General features: G+C 50.2%; 4 protein-coding genes across 9 annotated transcripts; all 4 read left to right on the top strand.

The window, feature by feature from the left end:
* The first annotated feature begins 647 nt into the window (after positions 1–647).
* Spem3 (SPEM family member 3) lies at positions 648–4,761 on the top strand. Its single transcript, XM_047543819.1, has 3 exons — positions 648–785; positions 936–993; positions 1,169–4,761. The coding sequence occupies exons 1-3, from the start codon at positions 648–650 to the stop codon at positions 4,759–4,761; spliced, it is 3,789 nt and encodes a 1,262-aa protein (XP_047399775.1).
* Positions 4,762–7,534: 2,773 nt separating this feature from the next.
* Tmem102 (transmembrane protein 102) lies at positions 7,535–9,722 on the top strand. The gene is made up of 2 exons (XM_047543895.1): positions 7,535–8,166; positions 8,261–9,722. The coding sequence occupies exons 1-2, from the start codon at positions 7,953–7,955 to the stop codon at positions 9,577–9,579; spliced, it is 1,533 nt and encodes a 510-aa protein (XP_047399851.1). The 5' UTR covers positions 7,535–7,952; the 3' UTR covers positions 9,580–9,722.
* A 611-nt stretch (positions 9,723–10,333) lies between these two features.
* Fgf11 (fibroblast growth factor 11) lies at positions 10,334–16,887 on the top strand. 3 transcript variants are annotated; one of them, XM_047543902.1, is made up of 5 exons: positions 10,334–11,824; positions 13,451–13,561; positions 13,710–13,813; positions 14,372–14,592; positions 15,034–16,887. In XM_047543902.1, exons 1-5 carry the CDS (start codon positions 11,632–11,634, stop codon positions 15,071–15,073), a joined length of 669 nt encoding a protein of 222 aa, XP_047399858.1. In that variant the 5' UTR covers positions 10,334–11,631; the 3' UTR covers positions 15,074–16,887. The 3 variants fall into 3 exon arrangements, with proteins under 3 accessions (XP_047399858.1, XP_047399859.1, XP_047399857.1); XM_047543903.1 differs by having other exon boundaries at positions 11,361–11,824; positions 14,456–14,570; XM_047543901.1 differs by having other exon boundaries at positions 11,373–11,824; positions 14,372–14,570.
* Positions 16,888–17,011: 124 nt separating this feature from the next.
* Chrnb1 (cholinergic receptor nicotinic beta 1 subunit) lies at positions 17,012–25,967 on the top strand. 4 transcript variants are annotated; one of them, XM_047543896.1, is made up of 11 exons: positions 17,012–17,144; positions 17,233–17,372; positions 18,045–18,089; positions 18,849–18,958; positions 19,061–19,169; positions 19,747–19,894; positions 20,152–20,361; positions 23,542–23,765; positions 24,237–24,406; positions 24,760–24,907; positions 25,182–25,967. In XM_047543896.1, the coding sequence occupies exons 1-11, from the start codon at positions 17,087–17,089 to the stop codon at positions 25,320–25,322; spliced, it is 1,503 nt and encodes a 500-aa protein (XP_047399852.1). In that variant the 5' UTR covers positions 17,012–17,086; the 3' UTR covers positions 25,323–25,967. The 4 variants fall into 4 exon arrangements, with proteins under 4 accessions (XP_047399852.1, XP_047399855.1, XP_047399854.1 ...); XM_047543899.1 differs by having other exon boundaries at positions 17,072–17,144; positions 23,689–23,765; XM_047543898.1 differs by lacking the exon at positions 18,045–18,089 and having other exon boundaries at positions 17,072–17,144.
* The last annotated feature ends 243 nt before the right edge of the window (positions 25,968–26,210 follow it).

The following is a 26,210-nucleotide window of genomic DNA, read 5'->3' as shown; positions in this document are numbered from 1 at the left end:
CACCCTTTTGGATAGTCCCAGCTACCCAAAAGTCTGAAGTAGGAGGATCACAAGTTTGAGGTCAGCATAGGCAACTTAGTAAAACTCTGACTCTAAATTAAATGCAAAAAGGGCTGGGGATATGGCTCAGTGGTGGAGTGCTCACCTAGCATGTGCCAGGCTCTGGGTTCAATCTCCAGCAGGGGAAAGAGAGAGAGAGAGTCCAGACCTGGCATTCCATGTCTAGGCAGATCAAGGTCAGTGACTCAATGTAGAGCAAGATGAAGGCCAAGGCTCTTGATTCCAGTTAGGGCTTTGAGGCCAAGGTCTTCCCAGTCTCAGGAGTGGTCAAGGGGTAAAGGATTCTGGATTTCCTATTGAAACTACAGGAATGATAGAATCAGGAATGTTTGAGGGAGCTGATTGAACAAAGTTCAGTGAAGCAATAATTGAGAGAAGGAGGTTTGCTAGCCTCCAGATTCAGGTTAGTCAAACGTGGTTACCAGGGAACTCCACCCTGAGCCCTCCTCTTCCTCTGCCTCACTCATTGTGATTCCAACCATCTGCCCCATTATGACTCAGGCCTTCTCCCCTCCCCCCCCACCAAAGGAGTCTGTCTCTTAGTATGTAGGGGCCAGGGGGCCCAGGTAGTCCTGGGACCCCAGGCCATGGGTGAGCGAGTCTACTATGGAGCCCAGGTGTGCTCTGGCACCAATCCCAGGAAGTGTCAGGACTTAGCAGATTCGATTCTTCTGATTCTGGGCAGCTTCATCTTGCTCAACGTGGGGATCAATGTGGTGATTCTGGTCAGGGCAGGGTCTGGGCAGCAGGGTTGGGGAAGCTCTGGGATCTTGAAGGGACTTAAGTGGCAGGGGTGGGGGCTGCTAGGATGTGGCCAGACAAGGACTTCAGGGCTCACCCTACTTCTGGAATCTCTCCTCTACTGTTTCCCTCAGCTCTGGAGACATCTGAAGGGCTCCTTGCGGATTCTTTTCCATCATTTTTTTCCCAAAGGTGAGTGAGTTCCAGCATGAGCTCCGGAGATGGAGGTTTGTCACGCTTTTTTTTCTCTCCATGTCCCTGTTCTCAGCCCCTCTGACACCCAGGCCTTGTCCCATCCCGCCTCTCTCTGTAGACAAGCAACCTGGTGGTGTAGGCAGCCGGCCCGTGTGTATGCGCTGCACCGCAGATCCCAAGAATCTGTGCTCAAGAATCTCTTCCCACTTCCATCGTCGCCCCAGCTTCCTACTCGGTCAGGCTAACCACCTTGACTCCTGGATACCAGATACAAATGATGAAAAGGTTTCTGGGTGCTGCTGGATGCCACCTCAATGTGGACATACTGGGCTTCCCATGGAGGCTCAATGGGGATTGTGGAAGGAGGGGATGATGGGAGCTGGGGAGGCTTCTCAAGGCACAGCCTTGAAGACCCAGGCCTCCTTGTTTCCCAGGCCAGGGATTTCTTCCCAGTTCCCGAAGATGAGCAAGTTGGACATGGTTCCCCTCGGTTTACCCCAGGAGGGCAAGACTAAGGCCCCAGACTATGGCACAGCCCATACCACAGCCCAGGCCAGGACCCACTCCTCAGCCCACACCCCTGAGCACATCCCCACCCAGTCCCTGACCCACAACCCAGAGTGTACCCATGCCCAGGCCCAGGGTCTTGAGCATACTTCAACCCATACTCCACCAGCTCATGCCCCAGCCTTGATCCCAACTCCTACCCCAGCTCCCAGCCAAGCCAATGCCACAGCACCTACCCCATCTCATGCTGCAGCTCCTACCCTATCCCATGCCCCAGCTCCTCTCCCAGCCCCTACCCTGGTCCCTACCCCATCCCATGTGTTAGCTCGAACCACACCCCGTACACCACCCTCTACTCCAGTCCATACCCCAGCCCCTGCCCCACCCAGGGCCCTGACCCAGAGCCAAGTCCACATCTTAGCCCAAGCTTCAACCCAGGTCCAGAAACACACCCCAGCCCCTCCCTCAACCCAGGTCCCAGCCCCTCCCCCAACCCAGGTTCCAGCCCCTCCTCCAACCCAGGTCCCAGTCCCTCCCCCAGCGCAGGCCCCAGCCCAGGCTCCAGTCCAGGCCCCAGCCCAGGTCCCAACCCAGGTCCCAGCCCAGGCCCCAGCCCATGCCCAAGCCCAGGTCCAAGCCCAGGTCCCAGCCCACACCTCTGAGTACACCCACTCTAAGGCCCACATTCCTGAACACACTTCAGCCCACATCCCAATCCACATCCCAGCTCAGGCACCTGTATATGCCTCAGCCTCTTCCCGGGGTCACAACCCAGTCCACACCGTAGGTGAGGCTTGGACCCACTCCCAGGCCCAAGTACCTGAGTGCACATCAGTTCAAGCCCCAGCACGCACTCCAACCCATTCTCATCTAATTAATTCCTCTTCCCATACGGGGATGCCTGTTCCAAACCCTGCCCCAGCACTGGTCGTGACCCTGAATACACCTCTAGCCCATGCTCCTGTCCCTGCCACCACCCCTACCCCTAACCTAACTCCTACTCCTTCTACCCTGCCTGCCTTTGGTCCCAGTCTCTCCACTGGCCATGTGGTCTATGATGCCCGTAGGGTAAAGCAGAATGTCTTCCATAAGTGCAACCCTCAGAACTCTGGATATTCCAGAAAGAACTTTGGGACCCTCTCCAGGCCCCAAGAGAGGCAGGGTCCGGCAAGTTCTGATACATCTGAGCAGATATCAAAACAACATGGTGAAGACAGTGCCCAGCCTCCTGCAGGATCTATACTGGGCTACCTGGAGTTGGGGAACATGGAATGGAAGATATCAGATGATGGCAAAGACAAGAAATTCTGTCAACCCAAGACCTTCCCTTACTGCAGCTTCCATCCTTGCAGTTCTGAGAAGAAAAACACAGAATTCCAGCCACCAGTTTATCCCAAATTCCTGGTCTATACCCAGGATGTTGCTCCTTCTAAACATTGCCTTCATTCTCCAACTAGTGCTCAGAGCTCTGTGTCTACCTTTCCTCCACCATGCACTCTTTCTCTGCCACTTGTTCCTCCCAAAACCTTTGTCCTTTCTCGACCCATCAACCATCAGAAGCCCTCCAACTTAATACAAGCACCCACCTCTCTCCCAACCTCTAAATCTCCTCAGTCTATCCCTGCTTCCCACTTCCCCATTCCTCCCCAGTTCTCTACCATTTCTCAATACTTGATCCAAACCCAATGCCCTGAACTTCATGAGAATCTAAGCCAAACCCAAGATCCTGGCCTCCAGAGGACTCCATGCCTTTCAAAAGACTCCAGAGTTCCCAGAAACCCAGGCATTATTCCAAATCCAGGCCTCCAAAAGTTCCCAGGCCATACTCAAAATCCTTATCTCTGCAAAAATTCAAGCCCTTCTCCAGACTCTGGCCTGCACAAGAATCCAGGCATTGCCCAAGATTCTGGACCCCAAAGGAGTCAAAGTATTACTCAAGATACTGGTGTCTTTAGGAGCCCCTGTCACACCCAACCCTCCAGTCTCCACAGGAACATACCATGTACCCAAAAGTCTAACCTTCAGAGTTTGGGCTTTATGCAAGACTCTGGTGTCTCTAGGAATGTTGAACTAAACCAAGGCAATGTAGTCTGCAAAAATCAAGGTCTCCCCGAAACAAATGACCTCCAAAAGAGGCCAGGCCCTTCTCAAGATTCTAGAGGTTATAAGAGTACAGGCAATGTCCAAGATTCAGGGGTCTGCAGGAGCCTAGGCCAAGGTTCTAGACCACAGAAGAGTCCCTGCCTTGTCCAAGACCCTGAGATCAACAAGAACTCAGGATTTACCCAGGAATCTGGTCCCAACAAGTGTCCAGGTCCTGTCCAAACCTCTGGCCTCCATAAGGACCTCACCCAAAACTCAGGAGACTATAAGAATCTAGGCCTTATCCAAGACTTTGGAGTCTGCAGGATTCCAGGTCTTACCCAAGATTCCAACTGCCATAAGAGTCCAGGTCTTACCCAATCCACTGAAGTTGAAAAAAGATTTATTCTTATCCAAGACATTGGAGTTTTTAGGAACCCAGAACAAAGCCAAGATCCTAACCTCCACAAGTTCCCAGGAATTAATCAAGATCCTGGCCTTCATAAGAATCCAACTCTTGCACAAGACTCTGGCCGCCTCAAGACTCCAGGACTTACCCAGGAATCTGGTCTCCACAAGGATTCATGCCATATCCCAAATCCTGGCCTCCACAAGAACCCAAGCCCTGCTCTATGTACTGACTCTGTTCAAGTCTTAGGTCTGCTTCAGTCCCCAAAGCTAACACCATCCCTGAAGAAATCATTAATACATGAGATAGCTCCTCAGAAGGAGGATGCAGAACAGCATGTATCATGGACTTCTGTCCCAATTAATCAAAACTGCCCTTCCAAAATCTCCACTGACCTGCCTACCTTCTCAGAAGTACCTGTACTAGTTGAGCTAAAGCCATCCTCCCGGAGAACAGACAACCAAGACTGGGTATTCCGCCCTGTGGATACAGTTTCTTCAGCCTTCCAGAGCTATCGCCAGATGTCCTTGCCTCCCAAAATCAACAGCAGACCCCACTGTCCTGGACCAGGCTATCGGGCTGGGCATGTGGTCTTCGATGCCCGCCAAAGACAGTTATCAGTGGGCAGGGACAAGTGTGAAGCTCTGTCTCCCAGGCGCCCCTGCCAAGAAGCACCCAGCAACTCAGGGGAGACCATCAAAGAGTGGAGATATGAGAATGTGATGAGGAACTCAGACATAGAGGGAACAAAGTTGCATAAGGAATAAAGAGTCAAAAGAAGTGTTCTGTGGTTGTTTGACAACATCAATCCCAGTTCCAACCCCAACCCTAAGGTTGACCACTCAGAGACTGATGGGTACTGGAATTATCATGTCCTTGCTCCTCCTCCATACCTATATAGCCAAGTTCATTATCCTCCAGACCTTAGAGCTGTATTTCCATTACAGTAACCACTAGCCACAAGTGGCTATTAAATTGTCAAAACCAATTTTTTTCTATCTCATTTTTGTTCAAAAATACATTTAAAGGAAAATATTCTGAAAGGGTATATACTTTAGACAATTATCTTGGGTGGAGGTGAAGATTAGATCATAACAATCTTTACATTCTTCATCATAACTTCTGTATTATTATGTGCACAGAGCATATCTTCTATTAATTTTTTTGCAGGGCTGTGGATTGAACTCGGCCTTGTGTGTGCTAGACAAGCACTTACACTGAGTTACACACCCAGCAAAAAATTTAAGACTCCTCATTCTCATAATCTACACTTTAAGTGCTCAACAGCCACCTGTGACTAGTGGCTACTGTATTGGACAATACAAATTGAAGACATTTCTATCACAGAACATCCTACTGTGTAGACAGCAATGCTTTGGAATTTAAAGGACTTCCCTTCCCTTTGTCACCCATCCCCATCATCATCATCATCATCATCATCATCATCATCATTAGGTACCAGAGGTTGAACCAGTGGTGCTTAAACAGAGTCACATCCCCAGCCCTTTTTTATATTTTATTACAGACAAGTTCTCGCTGAGTTGCTTAGGGTCTTGCTAAGTTGCTGAGGCTGGCTTTGAACTCACAATCCTCCTGCCTCAGCTTCCTGAGTCACTGGGTTTACAAGAGTGTGCTTGGCCCATCCACAACATTTTCAAAGCTCTCATAGCACCCACAGAACTTTGTTCTTTTTAGGGTGGCCTCTGAGCAGGTGAGATGTAACGATGCCTGATGCCTGTTTACCCCAGACTGTGAGAAATAGTATAGACTTCAGTATCCCTGACTGGTTACTTGAGTCACAATTGGAAATTTATGTCTCCAGATCTGGGCTGTGTTTTGGTATTCTTGACTCTCCAGTCCTGTTGGCTGAGGAAGAAGGACTCTCCTTGTCAGTGACTGGGAACCCCTGAGGTCTAGGCTTCTCAAATTGAGATCTGGTTTCAGGATACTCCTCCTTCACAGATCTCTAAATTTTTAAGGTGACCCTGCTTATGCTATAGGATTTAGGCCTATCCCACCCTGGAGACAGACTGTGGGTAGAAGGAATGTAAAAAGTCCTGACCTGGCTGGGTGTGGTGGTACACACCTGTAATCCTAGTGACTTGGGAGGATGAGGCAGGAGGATTGCAAATTTGAGACCAGCGAATTAGCAAGGCCCTAAGCAACTTAGTAAGACCCTGTCTCAAAAAATAAAAAAAAAGGACTGGGGATGTGACTCAGTGGTAATTCTCCCCCGGGTTTCCTCTGGACTTCACTTTCAGTCCTAATAACCTTTCTATGTGCACACAACTGTGAAATTTCAAAGTTTTCCCTACCATGACTCTTACATATCTGAGGTGGACATCATTATTATGTATATCTTTCTATGAATCAAATGTCCATTCCCCTGAGTGGTCACCTGTATGTTCCTGCCTTAACATTACTACCACTGATTCCAAGAAGATGCCTCTCCACCCAGGGAGACTGGTTCCTGCCTGACTCAGCTCTGACATTGGACATCATGCGCAATCTTTCTAAGCTGCAGTCTTTCCATCCTCAAAATAAGGTAGTCATAATTTCCTGGAAGTGATCAGAGCTACCAGTCTGTAGGGGCCCCTATTTCTTTCTCTCCAGGCCCTAGTGTGTGTGCATTTTTTTTTTTTTTTTCCTACTGGGGGTTGGCTGTTGAATCCAGGGGTACTTAACCACATCCCCAGTCTTTTTTTTTTTTTTAAGAGACAGAGTCTTGCTGAGTTGCTGAGACTGGTTTTGAACTCGCAATCCTCCTGACTCAGCCCAAAGTGCTGGGATTACAGGCGTTCACCCCTGCGCCAGGCATGTCCATTCATTTTTGCTATTCAGATCCATGCAATTACCTTTCTACTCCAGATCCAAGGAATGTTTGTGTGGGATTGAATAGACACGACAATATATCGCCATAGAAACTACAACTTCCAGGCGGGTGTGGTGGTGGCCCACGCCTGTAAGTAATCCCAACGAATCCGGAAGCTGAGGCAAGAGAATCACAAGTTCAAAAGCCAGCCTTAGCAATTTAGCGAGGCCCTAAGCAATTTAGTGAGACCCTGTTTCAAAATTTAAAAAAAGGTCTAGGGCGGAGCTGGGGTTGTGGTTCAGTGGTTAAGCGCCCCTGGGTTCAATGCCCAGTGCCAAAATAAAATAAGGGGCTGGGTTGTGGTTCAGTGGTAGAGTGCTCGCCTAGCATTTGTGAGGCACTGGGTTCAATTCTCAGCACCACATACAAATAAATGAATAAAATAAAGGTCTACTAACATCTAAAAAAGTAAATAAATTAATTAAATAAAAAATAAATAAAACTACAACTTCTATAAGGAACTAGGCACTACTTCAAGGAACCGGAAAAGATGTAGGGGCATGGCTCCAGTGGCCTGGTAGTTCGGGAAACAAACTACAACTCCCAGGGTAGCGTGAGATCTCAACCGGGTGAAACCAGTGATTGAACTCTCACTAGAGGCGGAACCAAGCCCTAGCTACCCCGACAAGCTACAGAAAGGGGCGTGGTCTAAATTTATGGGCGTGGGCATCCGGAAGAAGCTGCCTGTTGAATCCTGTCCAGTCTCTTCCCCACCTTTATAGTTACCCCTAAGGGGAAAACCACAGACCAATTCGAAAAAGAGGTAAGGGGAGGTAGAGAAGGGAGTTGCGAAGCCCGGCTACTGCATGCTGTAGGAGGGACCCAACAGCTACTTTTCACCAGCTAAGTCAGATGAACCCGCTCGCGAGGGCGGGGACCTGCATGGGAGAAAAGAGTAGGGACAAAAGAGGTATTTGTTTTGAAAACTAAACTTAGAACCCATCCTCTGCAGACCCGTTTGTGGACGGTGTCTGGGACATTTGCTTGGCCTCGGAAGAAGAGAACTGAAGCGATTTTTTGGCAGCAAAGGAAAGGCCCGTCTAGGCTACCTCCTGTGTTTTCCCTAGTTCCAAACGATAGAATAGCATGACTTCGGCCGTCTGGGGGAGTGCCCCCTGGTGGGGCCCATCGCCCCCAGCCCCAGCCCGGCCGCTCACGGACATTGACTTCTGCTCCGGGGCGCAGCTGCAGGAACTGACCCAGCTGATTCAGGAGCTGGGTGTGCAGGAGAACTGGAGTAACGGGCCCAAGCCGGGAGCCGACCTCCTCCGGGCCAAGGAATTTATCTTTTCTTTGCTTCGTAAGTAACCCTTCTTGCCTCTGAGAATTCGCAGCCCTCCGCCTCGCCACTCCCCCTTCAGTCAATGCCCTCACTACCTGTTCTCTTCCCTTAGGTCTAATTTACCGCCGGGATCCCCGCTTTCCTTCCCAGGCAGAACTCTTGCTGCTTCGTGGTGGAATTCGCGAGGGTTCCCTAGATCTGGGACATGTACCGCTAGGTCCCTACAACCGGGGACCTCACTATGATGCTGGCTTCACACTACTGGTACCAGTGTTTTCTCTGGACCTCGCTGGGCCGGAGCTGCAGCTGGACCCAGAATCCTGTTCCGCAAGTCTCCGCCTCCCAGAACTGGTATGCGGAACCATAGTCCGGGAGGCGTGGCAGGATTGCCTAGGACCCCCAGTCCCAAGTAGATATGATTTGATTAAGCAAACCAAAGGTGAAGTAAGTCCCAATGACCAGCAAAGCTCTGTCGACCAGCCGCACGGTTACGTCACTGAACCTCAGTTGCAAGTGTTTATGGAAAAACCACCTAGTGACGTTTCGGGGCCCGAGTCTTCTCAGCATGACGTCACCGATCTTGGCTTTCCAGCACCTTTGAAAGTACTGAGAAGTGACGTCACCGAGGTAACCGTCGAATACCCAGTCCCAAAGCCCGCAGAGACCCCGGAGGCGTGGCCCACATTGTGTCCCGCCCAGGTGGCTGCCTGGTTCTTCTCTACGCTGGCTGCTGTCGCCGAGTCCTTGATCCCAGTCCCGGGAGCTCCGCGCCTGTTGCACGCAGCTCGCCACGCGGGTTTCACCACCGTCCTCCTGGCAACACCCGGACCCCCGCGCCGCCTTCTGCTCTTCGACCTGATCCCTGTGGTGTCCGTGGCAGGCTGGCCTGAGGGGGCTCGGAGCCACTCGTGGGCGGGTCCGCTGACCTCGGAGTCGGCCTCCTTCTACCTAGTGCCCGGAGGTGGCAACCAGCGACCCGGTGCCTCCGACTGGCAGCTCTGCTTCGCCCGCCAGGAGCTGGCGCTCAAGGCGCGTATACCCGCGCCACTGCTGCAGGCGCACGCGGCGGCCCAAGCGCTGCTGCGCCCGCTGGTGGCCGGGACCCGGGCCGCGGCGCCCTACCTCCTTCGGACATTGCTGTACTGGGCGTGCGAGCGGCTACCGGCGCTTTACCTGGCACGGCCGGAAAATGCGGGCGCCTGCTGCTTGGGGCTGCTGGATGAGCTGGGCCGGGTGCTAGAGGCCGGGACGCTGCCTCACTATTTTCTTTGCGGCCCAAAGCTCTGTGCGGGGGACGGCACAGCTGCCTTGCTCAGGGCATTGGCCCAGCTCCGCGGGGACCCTGCCCGGGCCTTGCGTGAGGCAGTGGAGGAGGCCAAGGTTGCCCGAAAGGGGGGTGGTTTGGCAGGCTTTGGGGACGGAACCCATTAAAGATGCTACTCTTATCCGTGTGGAAAGTGTTTCCGTGGACAGTGTTTCCACTGGTGATGGGATGTGGAGAACTGTTCGACCCTCACTTGGAAGACTGATTGTGGATGGGCCCAGTCTCTTCTAGAAGATCTCCCTAGGCGATTCCTCCCCATTCCTCCGCCCCACCTCTGGCTGGGTCATCCCTTTCTCCAAATCTGATCAGCATGCCTCCAGCCCAGGTGCAACCTCCCGCAACCATTTCTCCCCAATTCTTTTGGCCTTTTCTTTTAAGAGTCAATAGAGATAGGAGGAATGTAGTTGCTGACAAAATGCAGAAAGGAGAGAGGTATGGAAAACAGGAAATGATCAATTTGTCCCACAAAAGCAGAAGTATTTAAAAGACTGGATTTCATCCCAGGGTAAATCTCACCGCCCTTCCCCATCTTTCTAGTTCTTTTCCCCACGTTCCTCATCCAGTTCAGTCCTCACTTGCATCCCAGGCAGTAGGGTCCCACTCCATTCTCCCGACTGTCATCCTAAAACCCAACCTCTCCCCCACATCAGTGTTCGGTTCAGAATTCCTTATCGCTCTTTCTCTGAACCCCAAGACGTGCAGCCTGGCTTCAACTCCGCCTGCCTCTGAGACAGTCCCCACTCCCTGCCTCCAAAGAACCCCAGGGTTCCGTCCTCCCATTTTCACCCTCCTCTTTCCTAGCGTCTCCGCCCCCTGCCCCGCCCCCGGGCCGGCTCTAAGGAGGAGGGGGAGCTGCTGTAGCTACCGCCGCCTCAGCTTCCCACAGCCGCTACCGCTACTGCTGCCGCCGCTGCTGCCGCTGCTTTGCCTAGTCCAGTCACCAGGCCTAGTGCTCTGACTTCGCCGGACCGGAGCGCTCGGCAAAGACACCCTCACTCCTTCCCGGAGTCCGGGACGCCTAGCCGGGCGTGGGGGGAAGCTCCTCTTGCCCGGGAGAGGGAGGGAGGAGCCTGGAGCTGGAGCCAGCGCCACCAGTCGCCCGGATCAACAGGACAGGACAGGTTGAGGGGCGTCGGGGAAAAGAAAGGGGGTGCTATAGGCAGTGCCGGGGAGGACCAGGAAGCCCTGTCGCAGGAAGCTCTGATGCGCTTATAGGGGGGCTGTTCACATTTGGGGACTGGTTGACAACGTGGGTGCACGCCTCTTTCGGGGGGCTGGTTAGATTGGAGGGCGTGGGATCCAAACAGCACCAGCTGTCCCTGAGGAAATTTAAGGGGCAACTAGGGTGGGGTGGGGGAGCCGGATGCTCCTTATTTCCAGGTGACAAAGGGTGCTTCCGACAACCACCTGGTGTATTCATTAGGAAGGGCGGATTTAGAGGTGACTTCAAAAGGAGTGGAGGGTGACAAGGTGAGGAAAGGGTCTCTGCAGCTGGAACCCTGTGCTACTAGAAATAGGATAGTGGGAAAAGGCGTTGTTCAGCTAGAAGGTCTGGGGACCTCTTCTCAATAAACCTGGACAGCCTGGATATTCTGAGATATTTTGGGGGGATTTCAGTGAAAAGTGGGGAAATCTTTTTCATTTAGAGGATAGTAAAGGAGAAAGCACTAAGGTTGGGTTCCTCCCTGACATTGACAGTGGCCCTGCAGGGGTGAAGTGAGCTAGTATCTCCAAAACTCAGGACCCACACCCTTTAGATTACAAGAGTGGATCTGGCAGGGGGGTGGCCCCCAAAATAGGGTGGAAAGGGGCCTGGGGATATTGAGACCATCATCTTGGAAATTTGGAGGGTCTTGGCTTTGGGATAGGGGAAGTGGAAACAAAGACACGGGAGAGGAGGGAAGGGGCAGTTTTCAGTAGGGGACAAGATTTGTGGATGAGGTCAAGTGAGGAGTGCATAGGCTGCTGAATCGGGTGGAGCTAGCCCAGGGCCCAAGGGTGGGAGCTGGCGGCTGTGGGGTTTATCCTCAGGTCCTGTGGGTGGGGCGGTGAGTTGGGACCTGAGCGTCAAGAGCATGCCCCGGTGAGAGGGCTCCTCTGGAGGAGCCCAGGGCGCTCCTGGCGCCTGCTGTTTTGGGGGTGTCTTCTCCTGGGGCGCCATGGCGGCGCTGGCCAGTAGCCTGATCCGGCAGAAGCGGGAGGTCCGCGAGCCCGGGGGCAGCCGGCCGGTGTCGGCGCAGCGGCGCGTGTGTCCCCGCGGCACCAAGTCCCTTTGTCAGAAGCAGCTCCTCATCCTGCTGTCCAAGGTGCGACTGTGCGGGGGGCGGCCAACGCGGCCCGACCGCGGCCTGGGTGAGTGCGGCTGGGGCGGGGTCTCCCCACAGAGGTTTCTGCCTGAGAGGTTGAGGCCAGGGACTTTCAAGAATGGGGCCTGGTTGAGGGTGGTCCCCGAAAGTGGGAAGGGGCGGGACAGGACGACAAAGTCTACTAGACTGTGCCTCAGTTTCCCTCGTCTTTTTGTCCATAACGTTGAAGTCTCCTTGCTTTCGAGGGCAAGGGAAAGGGGCTAAGTCCGGGGCCGCAAGCCTCGCAGCTCCTACCCACCCCCGAAGTCCCCACCCCCACTATCCTCCGCCTACGTGCCGTTTCTCGCGATTCTTTCAATCGAGAGCTTTGGGGGCTGGGGGTACGGGACGCCTGGGTCACCCAGAGGGTTTCTGCAGCTCTGGCCGCCCCGCCCCCGCCCTGGTTCTCCCGTTCCTCCACGCCTTGGCTCTCTTCCTCCGGGTCCAGCTCACTTGGCTCAGAGCCAATCTCCCCAGCTCTCCCCCGGGTGTCCTTGCAACTACCTCACCAACCAGCCCCTCCGGGCGACCTCCTCCCGTGACCTGAACCACACGAGGGGAACGGGGCAACCCTCCCCCCTCTTCCCCCTGCACGACTCCGAAAACGGGTCCCGCAGGCTCGGGGGACCCTGCGTCTGGAGGAACTCAAACACAGTTCACCGTTAGAAAAAGGCACAGAGACTTGGGGGTCGTACCACATACAAGGGGGGACAGGGAAGTCGACAGAGAGCAAGCGACTGGGGAAGAGAGTTGTGAGTTAGCTTGTGGTCCCCGTCCAGGTACGACAGTCAGGGAGTCCCTCTGGCCCGGCTCCAGCCTGTTCCCAGTTCCCCTAGGGGTAGCCCCTCGCGTCCTCCTCCCCGGCCACCCGTAGTCTGTAGTGGTACGGTCCGCAGCCCACCCTCTGAGTGGGAACCGGCCTCCACGTGACTCAGCCTGCCTCTCCTTCTCCATGGCCCCCTCCCCCATTTCCTTGATATGGTACCGGACGTCCCCCAATCCCAGGTGGGTTACCTGGCTGAAGGGGAGAGGCTGAGCCTCTGGGAGAACTAGGCCTCCGCGAGCCAGCAGGCTGACAGACAGACAGATAGACAGATGGGTCAGTGTCAGACAGGCCGGCGCTGGGCCAAGGCGAGGCCAGCGCCAAGCAAGCGGCAGCCGCAGCAGCAGGTGCTGAGTCAGCGTCAGGCCCAGTCCCACCCCCGCTCCTAAGGGGGTGCCCCTTCCCTGTGGTCACCTTGCTGCTTCCTCACCCCCCACTCACAAACAGTATGCCCCTTCAGTAGCCCTGCTAATCTCTCCATGCCCGCCCCCTCTTGATGTATCTCTTCTCTTCGCTTCTCCCCTCCCCCCTTCTGGTTGAGCTGGAGAGTAGGAATTAAGCCATTTAAATAAATTTCAATAAATTAAACTGAAAGCTGGTGGTTAGAAGAAACAGAAGGGACCCAAACCCCAGCTTCCCCAGGAATCAAGAGGTAGGAGAGCGCTTGCTTGGAGGGTAAAAGATCTGCCTTCCTGGGACCCACTTCCTTTCCTCCATTCTCCTTTCTTTCCTGTGATCCCGCCAAGTGAAGGAATGTTTCTGGGAACAGAGATGTCATTTTCAAAGATGAATGTCTCTCTCTCTCTCCAGAACCTCAGCTCAAAGGCATCGTCACCAAACTGTTCTGCCGCCAGGGTTTCTACCTCCAGGCGAATCCTGACGGAAGCATCCAGGGCACCCCAGAGGACACCAGCTCCTTCAGTGAGAAGGGGAAGCCAGTTGCTGGGTGGGAAGGGAGAACATGGGGATAAAAGGTTCTGTTGTTTTCTGTCTGTCTTCCCAGTTTCCAAAGGGAGCTCAGATAGGGGTGAAGTGCCTAGGTATTGATACTTCCTGTCTTTTTCCCCAGCTCACTTCAACCTGATTCCTGTGGGGCTCCGTGTTGTCACCATCCAGAGTGCCAAGCTGGGTCATTACATGGCCATGAACGCAGAGGGGCTGCTGTACTGCTCGGTGAGATGATGAAGCTGAGTGACCTAGGGTACTGGGGACACACCCAGCATATGACCTTCTACAGCTATAGATATTTCACACCCAGGACTCCCCACCTCCAGCTTTGGCTTATGGCATATGGTTACTTTTACTCCACACCTCCTCTAGGATGTGTCCAATCCCTGCTTCTTGCACAGCCCAACCCCAGGCTCTTTGGGTGTCTAATGCTTTCAGCCTTTTAGGGTCCTCACTTCTCACCTTGCCTCCTCCAAACTTGATTATTACTCACTTCCCCAGAGTCATGCAGGATAGGTGGTGGTGAAAAGTTGGAAGTAGAGAGTAGGGATCTTACTTATTCCAGGGCCCCAAAAAGTCTAGTTTATAGCTTTCAGGGGCCTCCTAGACTCTTCCTTATCCTCCCTTTTCACTCAGTTCCAATATGGATTCAGAAGTTGCCTTCCTCTTCCCCCAAAAATGTATGTATTATATCCTGGCTTGTTTGTCCCAATGGCTTCCTTCTGCCAGTGATGTGCCTTTCTATCTCTCTGTGTGTGCCTTTCTGGGTCTTTGTCTCCTCAGCCACATTTCACTGCCGAGTGTCGCTTTAAGGAGTGTGTCTTTGAGAATTACTATGTCCTGTATGCTTCTGCTCTCTACCGTCAGCGCCGTTCTGGCCGGGCCTGGTACCTAGGCCTGGATAAGGAAGGCCGGGTCATGAAGGGAAACCGAGTCAAGAAGACCAAGGCAGCCGCCCACTTTGTGCCCAAGCTCCTGGAGGGTGGGTATGGACTCAAGAAAAGGTGGGCCATGTGGGAGGGTATTGACCTTGACATGAACATTTAGTGATACACAGCTCAGATTATGAATATTAAGAGGATGCTGTTATCCAGGTGTGGTGGTGCATGCAATCCCAGACTGGGGTGGTTGAGGCAGGAGAATTGCAAGTTTGAGGCCAACCTTGGTAATTTAATAAAAAGTGTTGGGATGTAACCCAGTGGTAGAACCCTGGGCTCAATCCTAAGTTTCACAAGAAAAAAAAAAAAAAAAAAAAAAAGAGAATGTGTTATGACAGGTCAAGCTGGGAAGTCTTTGGCCTTTGGGGATTTGGGGGTCTCCTCCTTTGGGTTGGGGTTCTTTGGGCAAGTGCAGGGGAAGAGCGCTTTCTCAGAGTTCTGGTTTTGCCATGGTTTCTCTGTGCCTAACTCTCCTTCCTTGCTCCTCTCTCTCTCTCCCCTCCACAGTGGCCATGTACCGGGAGCCTTCTCTCCACAGTGTCCCTGAGACTTCCCCTTCCAGTCTCCCTGCCCCCTGAAATGTAGTCCCCAGACTGGAAGCTCCCTGCATTCCCAGTGAGCCAGCCACCACCACAGCCTGTCTCCCAGCCCTGCTCCTGGCCCTGCTCTTACCCCTGCTGCCACACACATGCCCTGAGCAGCCAGGTCCCACCAGGTGCTCTACACTGAAAGAGCCTAGGGGCTGGCTGGGACTTTCAGAGCTATTGAGACTCTTAGATCCTTGAGTGGTGGGGGGCAGATATCTGAAAATAGTCTGGCTGATCACTTATTTCCATACTCACTCTCTTCCCCCAAAGCCTTTTCTCAAGATGGCACTAGGGGTTCTAAACCTGGAAAAGCCTGGGCATAACTCCTCATCCCTGGCTCAGCCACTTCCTGGAACCCTATACCCCTTTTCTTTTCCACTGAGCCATAGGTCCACTAGAGCTCAGGATTAGTTTTCTTCTTTCCCTACTCTACTTTCTGCCTTTGTCTGGTCAGGTTCTGAAACACCAAACATCCCAGCCAGGGCCATTTCTGTTCTAGGGCTCTGTGCTAGAACCTAGGCATGCTGCCAGGTTCTGTTCTGGATCCATCAAACTTCTACCCTTGACCCAGTTGGACCCTTGGCTTTCAAGTAGAGAGATTGGATTTGAGCCCTGTCTAGATGTTGACCTTGGCCTGAACTTCGACCAGTCTCAGATCACCACAGGTTTAACCTTCTTATCCCAGAGATACTCAGTTCTAGAGCATGGTGTTCTAGACACTTATGGAGCCATAATTCCTCCTGAATCATAGCTCTAAAACATACACCTTGACTTTCAGCCCTCTTTCCAGGATGGAACTAGGGCCTATATAGCCATATTAGTTCTAGACTCTTGAATTCTAGACCCACCTTCTCACTTCTAGTGATATCTATTAAGAATGAGCTCTGAAAAGGACCCAGCTATGATTCATAAAGAACTAATTAGTTCTGACTGAATCAAGAACCACTTATTTTCTTGGATAATTTTCTAAAAAAATTTTATTCTTCCATGTAGAATGCTAACCTTATTTTTACATGCAGTTCCAGCCCCTGCAACCCAGGCAGGGACCTGCCAGGGAAAAGTCTGGGGAAGGGCAAAAGAATTTTGCAAGGATCCCTGACCCAGGAAGCTGGGAGGGGAAAGGAGCCAAAAGCCATGGCATGATTGAATCTGTGTCTGGGTTGGTGGGGGACATGAACACTTAGCTACCTCAGCAGGAATTCCTTCCAGGTCCCCTTTAAAGCTGAGGTTTTTAAGGCAATAGGTCTAGAACTAAAAGGACAAATGGGACACAACCTTGATACCCCTCCCCACGTGAGAATACTCCAATTCAGCAATAAGTTCCACCCCTCTCCCCTACAGGTCAGGCCAAGGAGGGTGAGGGCCTCTTGAGCTGGAGACCTGATACACCCTCAGAGCTTCTAAGTAAATAAAACTTGCTTTATCTTACAGCTTATATCCTCAGCTGGGTTTTAGGTACCCAAAAGGGCCTGACTAGATTTTCCTGAAAAACGTGGATAAAGAGGCCTGAAAAGGTCTGGGAACCCATTAGTGAACTAGATCCCCAAGCGCCACAGACCTGGGCAGGATAGACTGAAATACTAAGTGAGGGGCTAGTGTTCAAAGACAGTTCACTTTTTCTCAGGCTCTTTTACTTCTGGCTTGTCGCGAGAGGGGTAGGTTTCTCCTCCTCACCCACACAAACCCCGCTCAGGCTCCACCCATCTCCTGACACTCCACCTGGGGGAGTAGGTCACCATTCTATGCTTTCTCAATTAAAGACAGTTTATACAACTGAAGTATTGTCTTTCATCTGTGAGTGGCGGGCGATGGCAGTTGCTCCGGGCGGGACCAATCCTGGGGGCGGGGCGGGTGGGCGGGCTGGCAGCTGCCCCCCAACAACAGGTGCACATTCCTGGGCGCCTCGTCACTTCCCCTGCGCTAGTTGCCTTAGCAGCTCTCCGGGCGAACTCACTGAGCGCCGCGACCAGACTATGACCCCAGGGGCGCTACTGTTGCTTCTAGGGGTTCTGGGGGTGCTGCTCGCCCCAGGTAAGTAAGTCTGGATCCTGAAGAGGCAGTGACTGGGGCAGCGGTTTGGACAGTCACCAGGGTTTCATTTAATGCTCTCTTCCCACAGGCGCCTGCGGCTCGGAGACGGAGGGTCAACTCCGCGAGAAACTTTTCTCGGGCTATGATAGTTCTGTACGGCCGGCGCGCGAGTTGGGTGACAGCGTCAGAGTCAGCATTGGTCTCACCCTAGCTCAACTCATCAGCCTGGTGAGGGTGCAGGCTGGGGGGTTGGATCAGGCCTGTGGAACGGCGGGGGCGTGGCTTTAGGCAAGGCAGGACCAATGATCAGTCTGGGGGCGGAGTCTTAGGCGTGACCATCCTGAGGGATGGACAAGCTTTTAAGTGGCGATTGGGTAGAAATTTGACCAATGAGCAAGTTTGTGGGCGTGGCTCATGGGCCAGCCCAGCGTACAGACAGGTAGGGCGAAGAACCGGCTGTGGGCGGATCTTAAAAGTGGAGCTGTGGTGGACAGACTGGCGGTGAGGCGGGTCTTGAGGCGGACCTTGAGGCGGACCCGCAGAAGGTTTTGCCCCGGTGGGCGGAGCTTGGTGCTCAACGGGTCAATAAGCAGCCGCGGGCGAAAATTCAGGGTTGGGTGGAATAGGAGCTGAGGGCGGGACCCGAGTCAGATCCGGGAAGGGGGCTATCGTTGGGAGCGAAGCTGATAGGTAAACAAGCTGGGAGTGTAGACAGCAGAAAGGGGTGTTTCTGAGGTGGAGGCGGGGTTTAAACTAACGCAGCTTTTAAGAGGTTGGGCTTGGACTTAAGAGGGTGGGCTTCAGGAAAAGGGAGCAGAGTATCGGGGAGAGGTTAACCTGCCAAGTCCTCATTTCTCTCCACTTCGCTTCACCCTTATCCTTTAAAATTTTCCCTTCTAGAACGAAAAGGATGAAGAGATGATCACAAAGGTGTACTTAGACCTGGTATGGAGACCCCATGGGGTGGAGAAAAGCGCCCCGCAGTCTTTATAATTTACTTGGTTGTCCGGCCGAATATTTTTTTTATTTTTATTTTATTTTTTTGTATCACGACCTCAGAAAACACACGTAACTGAAACAGAAGCTTTAGAAAACAATATCTACGGGAAGTGCACTGCATGCATTTTTCGTTCTAACTTTTAAAAACACTGGTTTGGGACCATTACTTTGAATCCCCATCCACTAAAGGGTCCCAAACTGCGCTTTGAAAACCATGTGCTTGTGCGAAGCAGTACCTATTCTGCCACCCACACACACACACACAAAGAAAGAAAAAAAAAAGAAAAGAAAAAGACACCAAAACCACCACAGTGCAACTACTTCTTCTCCTTTTCCCTTTTCATTGAACTCAGGGGCCATGTACCACTGATCTACATTCCCGGTCTTTTATTTTATTATTATTTTTAGATAGGGTCTCACTAAGTTGCCCAGGCTGTCCTCGAATTTGCGATCCTCCTTCCTCAACTTTCCTAGTAGCTAGGATGCAGGCGTGTGCCACTGTGCCTGGTTTAATCTCTTCATTTTTACAGACTTAAAAAACTGGGACTTTAGCGGGGAGGGAGGGAATTTAGCTGGTGTGGATACCAAAGACTGCAGAACCCAAGTCAGAACCTGACTCCTTGACTTGCCTGCACTGCTTCACTCCCTTGCACTCCCTTCCTGTATTTCCAGTTCCAAACATTTCCTTAACCTGTGCTTCCCTAGGAGTGGACTGACTACAGACTGAGCTGGGACCCTGCAGAGCACGATGGCATTGATTTGCTTCGCATCACGGCAGAGTCCGTGTGGCTACCTGACGTGGTGTTGATGAACAAGTAGGACCTTTTCCAAAGCCAGGGAGGTCGGGTGGAACCTCAGAGGGGTGGGACCTCCGGAGGGCTATGGGAATCCCAGACGAAAGGTTCCTTTCTCTGCAGCAATGATGGAAATTTCGATGTTGCTCTGGACATTAACGTTGTGGTGTCGTCTGACGGCTCCGTCCGCTGGCAACCCCCTGGCATCTATCGCAGTAGCTGCAGTATCCAGGTTTCTGAGGCCCACCTGGGAAGCTCAAGAAGCTCTTAAAAACCCTTCCTCGGGCTGGGAAGATAGCTCAGTCAGTAGAGTGAGCTACAAGGCCCTGGGTTCCATCCCCAGCACCGCAAAAAAAAAAAAAAAAAAACCACCTTCCTCTTCTCAGACAACCTGACTTTCCAGTGGCTCCCATTCTTCCTCCATTATCCCCTATGACCTCATCTCCTTACTTCTCACTAAGTGTCCTTTTATCCATCTACTTTTTTTTTTTTTTTTTTTTTTTTTTTTGCGCGGTGCTGGGGATCAAACCCAGGGCCTTGTGCTTGCAAGGCAAGCACTCTACCAACTGAGCTATCTCCCCAGCCCCTCCATATACTTTCTTGACTCCCTTTCTTCCTCAGTGACTTTCCCCCATTTTCCAAATGGCCTCCCTTAGTAACCCTCCAATTCCTCTTTGACCCCACTTCCCTGTGACTTCCCCTGGTGATCCCTACCTCTTTGGTTCCCCAAGGACTTCCACATGACCTTCCAAATTCCCTCAGCCTTGACCAGTTCTCTGGCAGCTAGAGAAATTCTCCCTTCCATCCAGGTCACCTACTTCCCTTTTGACTGGCAGAACTGCACCATGGTGTTTAGTTCCTACAGCTATGACAGCTCAGAGGTCAGTCTGCAGACAGGCCTGGGTCCTGATGGGCTGGAGCGGCAAGAAATCTACATTCATGACCGGACATTCATTGGTGAGTGGGGATGGCTTCCACACCCACAGGCTTTCTGATTTCCAGTTTCTAACAGAAGGTAAATACTCTCTGTCAGCAATGCCCAATGTAACCCTGTGGAGTCAGCAAAGTGGGTATAACTATCAACATTTAACAAATATGGAAATTGAGACTTAGCTAAGTTTATTAGAGATGGCTGCCCACTACAGTGTTTCGTATCTGGCACTGACTAGGACAACTCTCACATAGGTGTCTCCTTCTGCTTTCCTTTCCCTCAGAGAATGGCCAATGGGAGATTATCCACAAGCCCTCTCGGCTAATCCAGCCTCCAGGGGATCCTAGGGGAGGGAGGGAAGGACAACATCAGGAAGTCACCTTCTACCTAATCATCCGCCGGAAGCCTCTCTTCTACCTGGTTAATGTCATTGCCCCATGCATCCTCATTACTCTCTTGGCTATCTTTGTCTTCTACTTGCCACCAGATGCAGGTAAGGGGGAAGGGGCCCTATCTCTTCTCATTAACTCAGCTTCTTTCTCTTCACCCTTAACTCAGACCAGGGTTTTCCAAATCATTGTGGATTACATTTCATCAATCCCTGGTTTTCCTTCCCACTAAGTAGACCCTGACTCTACATTCCCTCTGCTAATGGCTTACATTCACTCAGTGACTTCTAATTCTTTCCTTTAGAGTCATAGCCACTCATGCACTTTTCTGACCAGCCAAATTCCGTGCTAAGCCAATCTCCCCTTCTCTTTCCCCTTTCCTAGCAACCCTCCACCTCTACTTTTCATACATTAGTGCCTTAACTTTTTATCTGCTTGGGAAATAATAGCATTTCTCTAGCAAGAAGCAAAATGTAGTAACAGAGTAACCAAGGTAAATTTCTTTTTTTTTTTTTTTTTTTTTTTGTGTGTGTGGTACTGGGGATTGAACCCAGGGCCTTGTGCTTGCGAGACAAGCACTCTACCAATTGAGCTATATCCCCAGCCCAAGGGTAAATGTCTTAATTTTTATGTGTCTCAGTTTCCAGATCTGGAAATGAACACAATTATTGTCCCTACCACATAGGCTTATTTTGAGAATTGACTGACTTAATAAAACTATGCCTGGTCCTCAGTACGTTCTGTGTGATTATAGGTGTTCTTTGTGTTTATTTGATTTTTCTGTGTGATTATAGGTGTTCTTTGTGTTTATTTGATTTTGTTTTTTACTTTTTTTTTGGGGGGGGGGCTACCAGGGATTGAACCCAGGGGTGCTTAGTCACTGAGCCACATCCCCAGTCCTTTTGAAATTTTCTTTTTGGTTTTGGGCAGGGTCTCACCAAGTTGGTTAGGGCCTCACTAAGTTGCTGAAGCTGGCTTTAAACTTGTGATCCTTCTGCCTCGGCCTCCCAAGCCACTGGGATTACAGGTGTGTACCACCATGCCTGGCCTTTTTTTTTGTACTATTTTTGAACATGCTATAAGGTTATACAATTAACATGTTGCTTGATTCTAATCTTTACAATAATACTTCATGGTAAGTACTGAATTCTCACTCCCATTTTTCAGAGAATAAAGAGGTTGAGAATTAAATCATTTATCTGACATCACAACAGTGAAAGTGACACTGTTGTTATTCCAGCCCTGGTCAGTGCCAGTCTGGTTGAGAGTCTCGATATCTTTAACTCTGGTATTCAAAGCATTTTTTAAAATTCTCTCTGGCATCAAGTTCTCTATCTGGAGGGAGAGTGGTGCAGCTCTAGAATATACTTCCAAATATAACCTCTGCTTCTTCCTAGAGCAAGAAAAGTCTTAGAACCCAGTATTATGGGACTAAAGTAGAATAAACCACAAGGCCTATTTATTTCAATACCTTTCATTAAATTTGTAATGTCTCTTGTATGTCATAGGAATAACCAACCACTTTTATATTCTTATGTACTATTTCATTTATAGATTGTTGGAATTACTATATTGTTCCAAAAAAGCTACAGAGATTGGACCATTCATTTGTGTGATTATATTATTGAGTATCTATAATGTGCGAGACACTGAGACTGTAACTATAAAAAAGATAAAAATCCCTGCTGAGCGTGGTGGCCCACATCTGTAATCCCAGTGGCTCAGGAGGATCAAGAGTTCAAAGCCAGCCTCAGCAAAAGCGAGGCACTAAGCAGCTCAGTGAGACCCTGTCTCTAAATAAAATATAAAAAAATAGGACTGGGGATATGGCTCAGTGGTTGAGTGCCCCTGAGTTCAATCCCTGTTACCACCCCCTGCCAAAAAAAGATAAAAATCCCTGAGCTCATGGAGTTTACATTCTGGTGGGGGAGTCAGTCAATTAACAATAAATAAGTCTATTATACAGTATATTAGTAGGACCAGTCCTAAAGAGTAAAATAAAGTAAAAAAGGGAGTTGGGAAGATGAAAATGAAGCTAGAGGTTGCAATTTTAAAATAGGATATCAGGACTGGAGATGCAGCTCAGTGGTAGAGTGCTTGCCTAGCATGTGGATGTGCCTGAGTTTGGTACCCAGCACCGTAAAATAAGTAAATAAAAAAGTAAAAATGGAACTGGGCATGGTGGTGCATGCCTGCAATCCCAGTGATTTGGAAGGCTGAGGCAGGAGGATCACAAGTTCAAGGCCAGCTTCAGCAATTTAGAGAGACACTTTCTCAAATTAAAAAAACTTTTTAAAAAGGACTGGGGATGTAGCTCAGAGGTAAAGTGCCCCTGGGTTCTATTCCCAGATAAAAATAAAAATGATGATGATGATGATAATAATAATTAAATAATAATAATACATGGGATGTCAGCGAACACCTCATTGAAGAGAGACTATTTGACTTAAAGGAGGCAAGAGAATGACTCTGGGAGGTATCTGGTGAAAGGATGTGCAGGCAAAGGAAACAGTGAATACAAAGGCCCCTCAGTGGGAAGATGACTTGTATATTCAAGAAATAGACAGGAAATCATTGTAACTGAATGAAGTAAGCCAGGGGGAAAGCAGAAGATGAAGTTAGGGAGCTAATGAGAAAAACTCGTAGACCATATAAAGAACTTTGCTTTTATACTGAAGGAGATAAGCTACTAGGTGGTTTTGGAAAGAAGAATGGTATAATCTGATTTAATTTCAACAAAATCAGTTTGATTGCTCTGCTGAGGTAAACAGATGAAGCAGAGATCAGGTAGGATGCCTCTACAATAGTTCAGACCTGAGGTAATGGTAGTTGGGATCAGTGTAGTAGATGGGATATATTTTGAAGATAGATGCAATAGTTTGCTATGGAATAAAGAGGGGGTTAGAGATGGAGAGAGAAATGGAGGAGAGTTGAGAATGACTCAAAGGAGTTGGGTTTAAGCCATGGGAAAGATGGAGTTGTCACGAGATAGGGGAAACTATGGGAAAGCAGCTTTGGTGGTGAGAGAATTAGGTTTTTAGACATCCTAAATTTGAGATGTGTATTAGATAATCCCAGTGGAAACATTGAGTAAGCATTTGGATGTAAGTGTGAAGTTCAGGGGAGAAGTCCAGGCTGGAGGAACAAATATGAGAGTGATTTGTATGCAGATTGGCCTTCCAAAGCCTATCATTGAGTTGGCTGGAAACATGATCACTGATTATGACGTAGAGATTTCCTTCTGGCAAAGTCTAATCCTTTTGCCTTCCTCTTTGCCTTCCAAGGAGAGAAGATGGGGCTCTCCATCTTTGCCCTGCTAACCCTTACTGTGTTCCTGCTGCTGCTGGCAGACAAAGTGCCTGAGACCTCCCTGTCAGTACCCATCATTATTAAGTATCTTATGTTTACCATGATCCTCGTCACTTTCTCAGTCATCCTTAGTGTTGTGGTACTCAACTTGCATCACCGCTCACCCCACACCCACCAAATGCCTCATTGGGTCCGTCAGGTAAGAATCTCCTCCTCTGGCCTGTGTTGACTCCCAGTATTAGTATTTGGCTTTTTGTCCAGCTATCACTCCTCCCTCCCACCAGTCTCAACTTCGTTTTTACAGACCTTAGGGAAAACTAAGGCTATCTGGTAGAGTGTTGAAATGCCAAAGCCTATTGGATATTGAAACATTGCATAATTAATTGTACTTCCCATTCTTATCATTTCATCAATTCCATACTCTCTTCATCAATACCACCTATCTTGGCTCTCTGGGAAACATTCTCAAGAATAGGTACAATCAGGGTGAAAGCCCAGAAACCTCTCAGTTAGGATACCTCCCAGCCCACTAAAGAGTTCTCAAGGCCATCAGATTGCATTTCCTTGTCTATCCACGGAACCATGTGTATGTACAGTGGTAATTGGCATGTAGAGTGGTGGTGGTTCCCTTGTAGTAAGCCCCCTCCAATAATTCTCTTCTACTCTACAGATCTTCATCCACAAGCTCCCTCTCTACCTGGGTCTGAAGAGGCCCAAACCTGAGAGAGACCAGCTGCCAGAGCCTTCTCACTCTTCTCCAGGAAGTGGCTGGGATCGGGGTACTGATGAATATTTTATCCGGAAGCCGCCCAGTGATTTTCTCTTCCCCAAACCCAACAGGTAGAACAATACCCAACATCCACATGGAGGAGAGAGGGAGAACTACAGTTCCCAGAGGACTGAGCGGGAGCTTAGCTTCCCATGCTCTCGGAAGATGCTGTGGTTCAGCATCATGGGAGTTGTAGTATCCCTTCTGCGGCTCGCTTTGCGGGAAGATGGTAAATAAAGCTTGGAGGGGTGGCAGAAGTTGAGGAAGGCTGGAGAGGTCGCCACTGTCAAGAGCCTGAAGGGCTCTTTCAGCTTCCTAGAACTGGCAGATTGTTGAAGGAGGCAGTTGGAGTTGGACCTAGGTCACTGGCGCTAGATGTTCTGGTTCGGGGCCGTGGCCAAATATTCACTCACGCCTCTTCTAGATTCCAGCCTGAACTGTCTGCCCCGGACCTGCGGCGATTTATAGATAGTCCAAACCGGGCTGTGGGCCTGCCTCCCGAGTTACGGGAGGTAGTTTCCTCGATCAGCTACATCGCTCGACAGCTGCAGGAACAGGAGGATCATGATGCAGTTAAGTCCAATGAGGGCGGAGCAGAGCAGGGCCTCGGTAACCTTGGCTCCGCCCACAAGCACTGGTCCCCCTCATAGCATTGACTTTCACTTATGATTGGAGGTTTACCTCATTTGGGCCCGCCCCCTACTTTCCGAGTGGTTCTTTACTCTCGGTCTCTGTCTCTCATTGCACTGCTGCGTGGGAAGTCCCGGGCGGGGTCCGAGCTGTGGGGGACAGGCTTCCCTGGGGATGGGACCTGGAACTCATAAGGTTTCCTCTGCCTACCCCCAGCTGAAGGAGGACTGGCAGTTTGTGGCCATGGTAGTGGATCGTCTCTTCTTGTGGACCTTCATCATCTTCACGAGCGTCGGGACCCTGGTCATTTTCCTCGACGCAACGTACCACTTACCCCCTCCAGACCCCTTTCCTTGAGGACTGGAAGGCCGAGCCTCAGGTTCTCGGCCAGTTGAAATGAGTCTTTTCAGGCCTTATAACCCCCTTTGCTTCAACCTCTTCGCTAGAAATTTCGTTTCTGAGGAGAGCACTGAAATGGAACTGAGGGCCGGTCAGGGTGCCTTAGACCCACCTGAAATGCTATCAATTTATTACTCTTTGGATTCTTGAGGAGGCTCCCTTGGATATCAATGCCCAGGTCCCCAATGAAGTAGAATGAAGAGCACAAATTAGATTGTAAGCCTTAGGAGGGCAGGAAATTTTTCTTGTTCATTGTAATATTTCCAGCACCTCGTGCTGATCTATAGTAAAGGTTTAACATTTGTTGAATGAAGAGGGAAGATTTTCTGGAAAGAAATAACATCAATTAATAGTTCCTACATTTGCATGTTGGGACCAGTCTTTTTTTTTTTTCCTTTGTTTTTACCTTCTGCAATTGAAAAAAAAAATTTTTTTTTCTAAAAAGCTAAGAAAAGAAAAAGTTTTAAAAACCTCTATTCAACTTCTTGCTTTAACGCTCAAATGATTAAACTGCTCTGTATCATAGTTTCCACATCTGTAAAATGAAGCTAATGATAGTATCTGCCCATAGTATATACCAACAATATATATCAGAGTTTGCAATCTGGTGTGTTTTGATTGGTTCATGTTGTTGGCATGTACAGTTTCAAATATAATTAACTCACTACTTTTAAAATTTGGATATTTCACTGAAACATTTGGATTTCTGGTTTTTCTTTTTCTGGAAAGGGGTTATTTTACCACTGAGCTACATCCCCAGCTCCCCTTTTTTAATAATTTACTTATTATTAATGTGGTTCTGAGGATCTAACCCAGTGCCTCATATGTGTTAGGCAACTGCTGTAC

This window comes from Sciurus carolinensis, chromosome 3 (assembly GCF_902686445.1).
Source record: "Sciurus carolinensis chromosome 3, mSciCar1.2, whole genome shotgun sequence".
In the NCBI taxonomy this organism is placed as follows: domain Eukaryota; kingdom Metazoa; phylum Chordata; class Mammalia; order Rodentia; family Sciuridae; genus Sciurus; species Sciurus carolinensis.
The sequence above is the reverse complement of the archived record's forward strand: the minus strand, read 5'-3'. Positions and strand labels throughout refer to the sequence as shown.

Excerpts from the sequence above, each read along its gene's own strand:
- Fgf11 (XM_047543901.1), top strand. The coding sequence starts at position 11,632 with ATGGCGGCGCTGGCCAGTAGCCTGATCCGGCAGAAGCGGGAGGTCCGC. Across the intron at positions 11,825-13,450 it reads GCGGCCCGACCGCGGCCTGG|AACCTCAGCTCAAAGGCATC; the intron begins GTGAGTGCGGCT and ends CTCTCTCTCCAG. Across the intron at positions 14,571-15,033 it reads TGTGCCCAAGCTCCTGGAGG|TGGCCATGTACCGGGAGCCT; the intron begins GTGGGTATGGAC and ends TCCCCTCCACAG.
- Tmem102 (XM_047543895.1), top strand. The coding sequence starts at position 7,953 with ATGACTTCGGCCGTCTGGGGGAGTGCCCCCTGGTGGGGCCCATCGCCC. Across the intron at positions 8,167-8,260 it reads ATTTATCTTTTCTTTGCTTC|GTCTAATTTACCGCCGGGAT; the intron begins GTAAGTAACCCT and ends CTCTTCCCTTAG.
- Chrnb1 (XM_047543896.1), top strand. The coding sequence starts at position 17,087 with ATGACCCCAGGGGCGCTACTGTTGCTTCTAGGGGTTCTGGGGGTGCTG. Across the intron at positions 19,895-20,151 it reads TCATGACCGGACATTCATTG|AGAATGGCCAATGGGAGATT; the intron begins GTGAGTGGGGAT and ends CCTTTCCCTCAG. Across the intron at positions 24,908-25,181 it reads AACAGGAGGATCATGATGCA|CTGAAGGAGGACTGGCAGTT; the intron begins GTTAAGTCCAAT and ends GCCTACCCCCAG.
- Spem3 (XM_047543819.1), top strand. The coding sequence starts at position 648 with ATGGGTGAGCGAGTCTACTATGGAGCCCAGGTGTGCTCTGGCACCAAT. Across the intron at positions 786-935 it reads GGATCAATGTGGTGATTCTG|CTCTGGAGACATCTGAAGGG; the intron begins GTCAGGGCAGGG and ends TGTTTCCCTCAG. Across the intron at positions 994-1,168 it reads CCATCATTTTTTTCCCAAAG|ATCCCAAGAATCTGTGCTCA; the intron begins GTGAGTGAGTTC and ends GCTGCACCGCAG.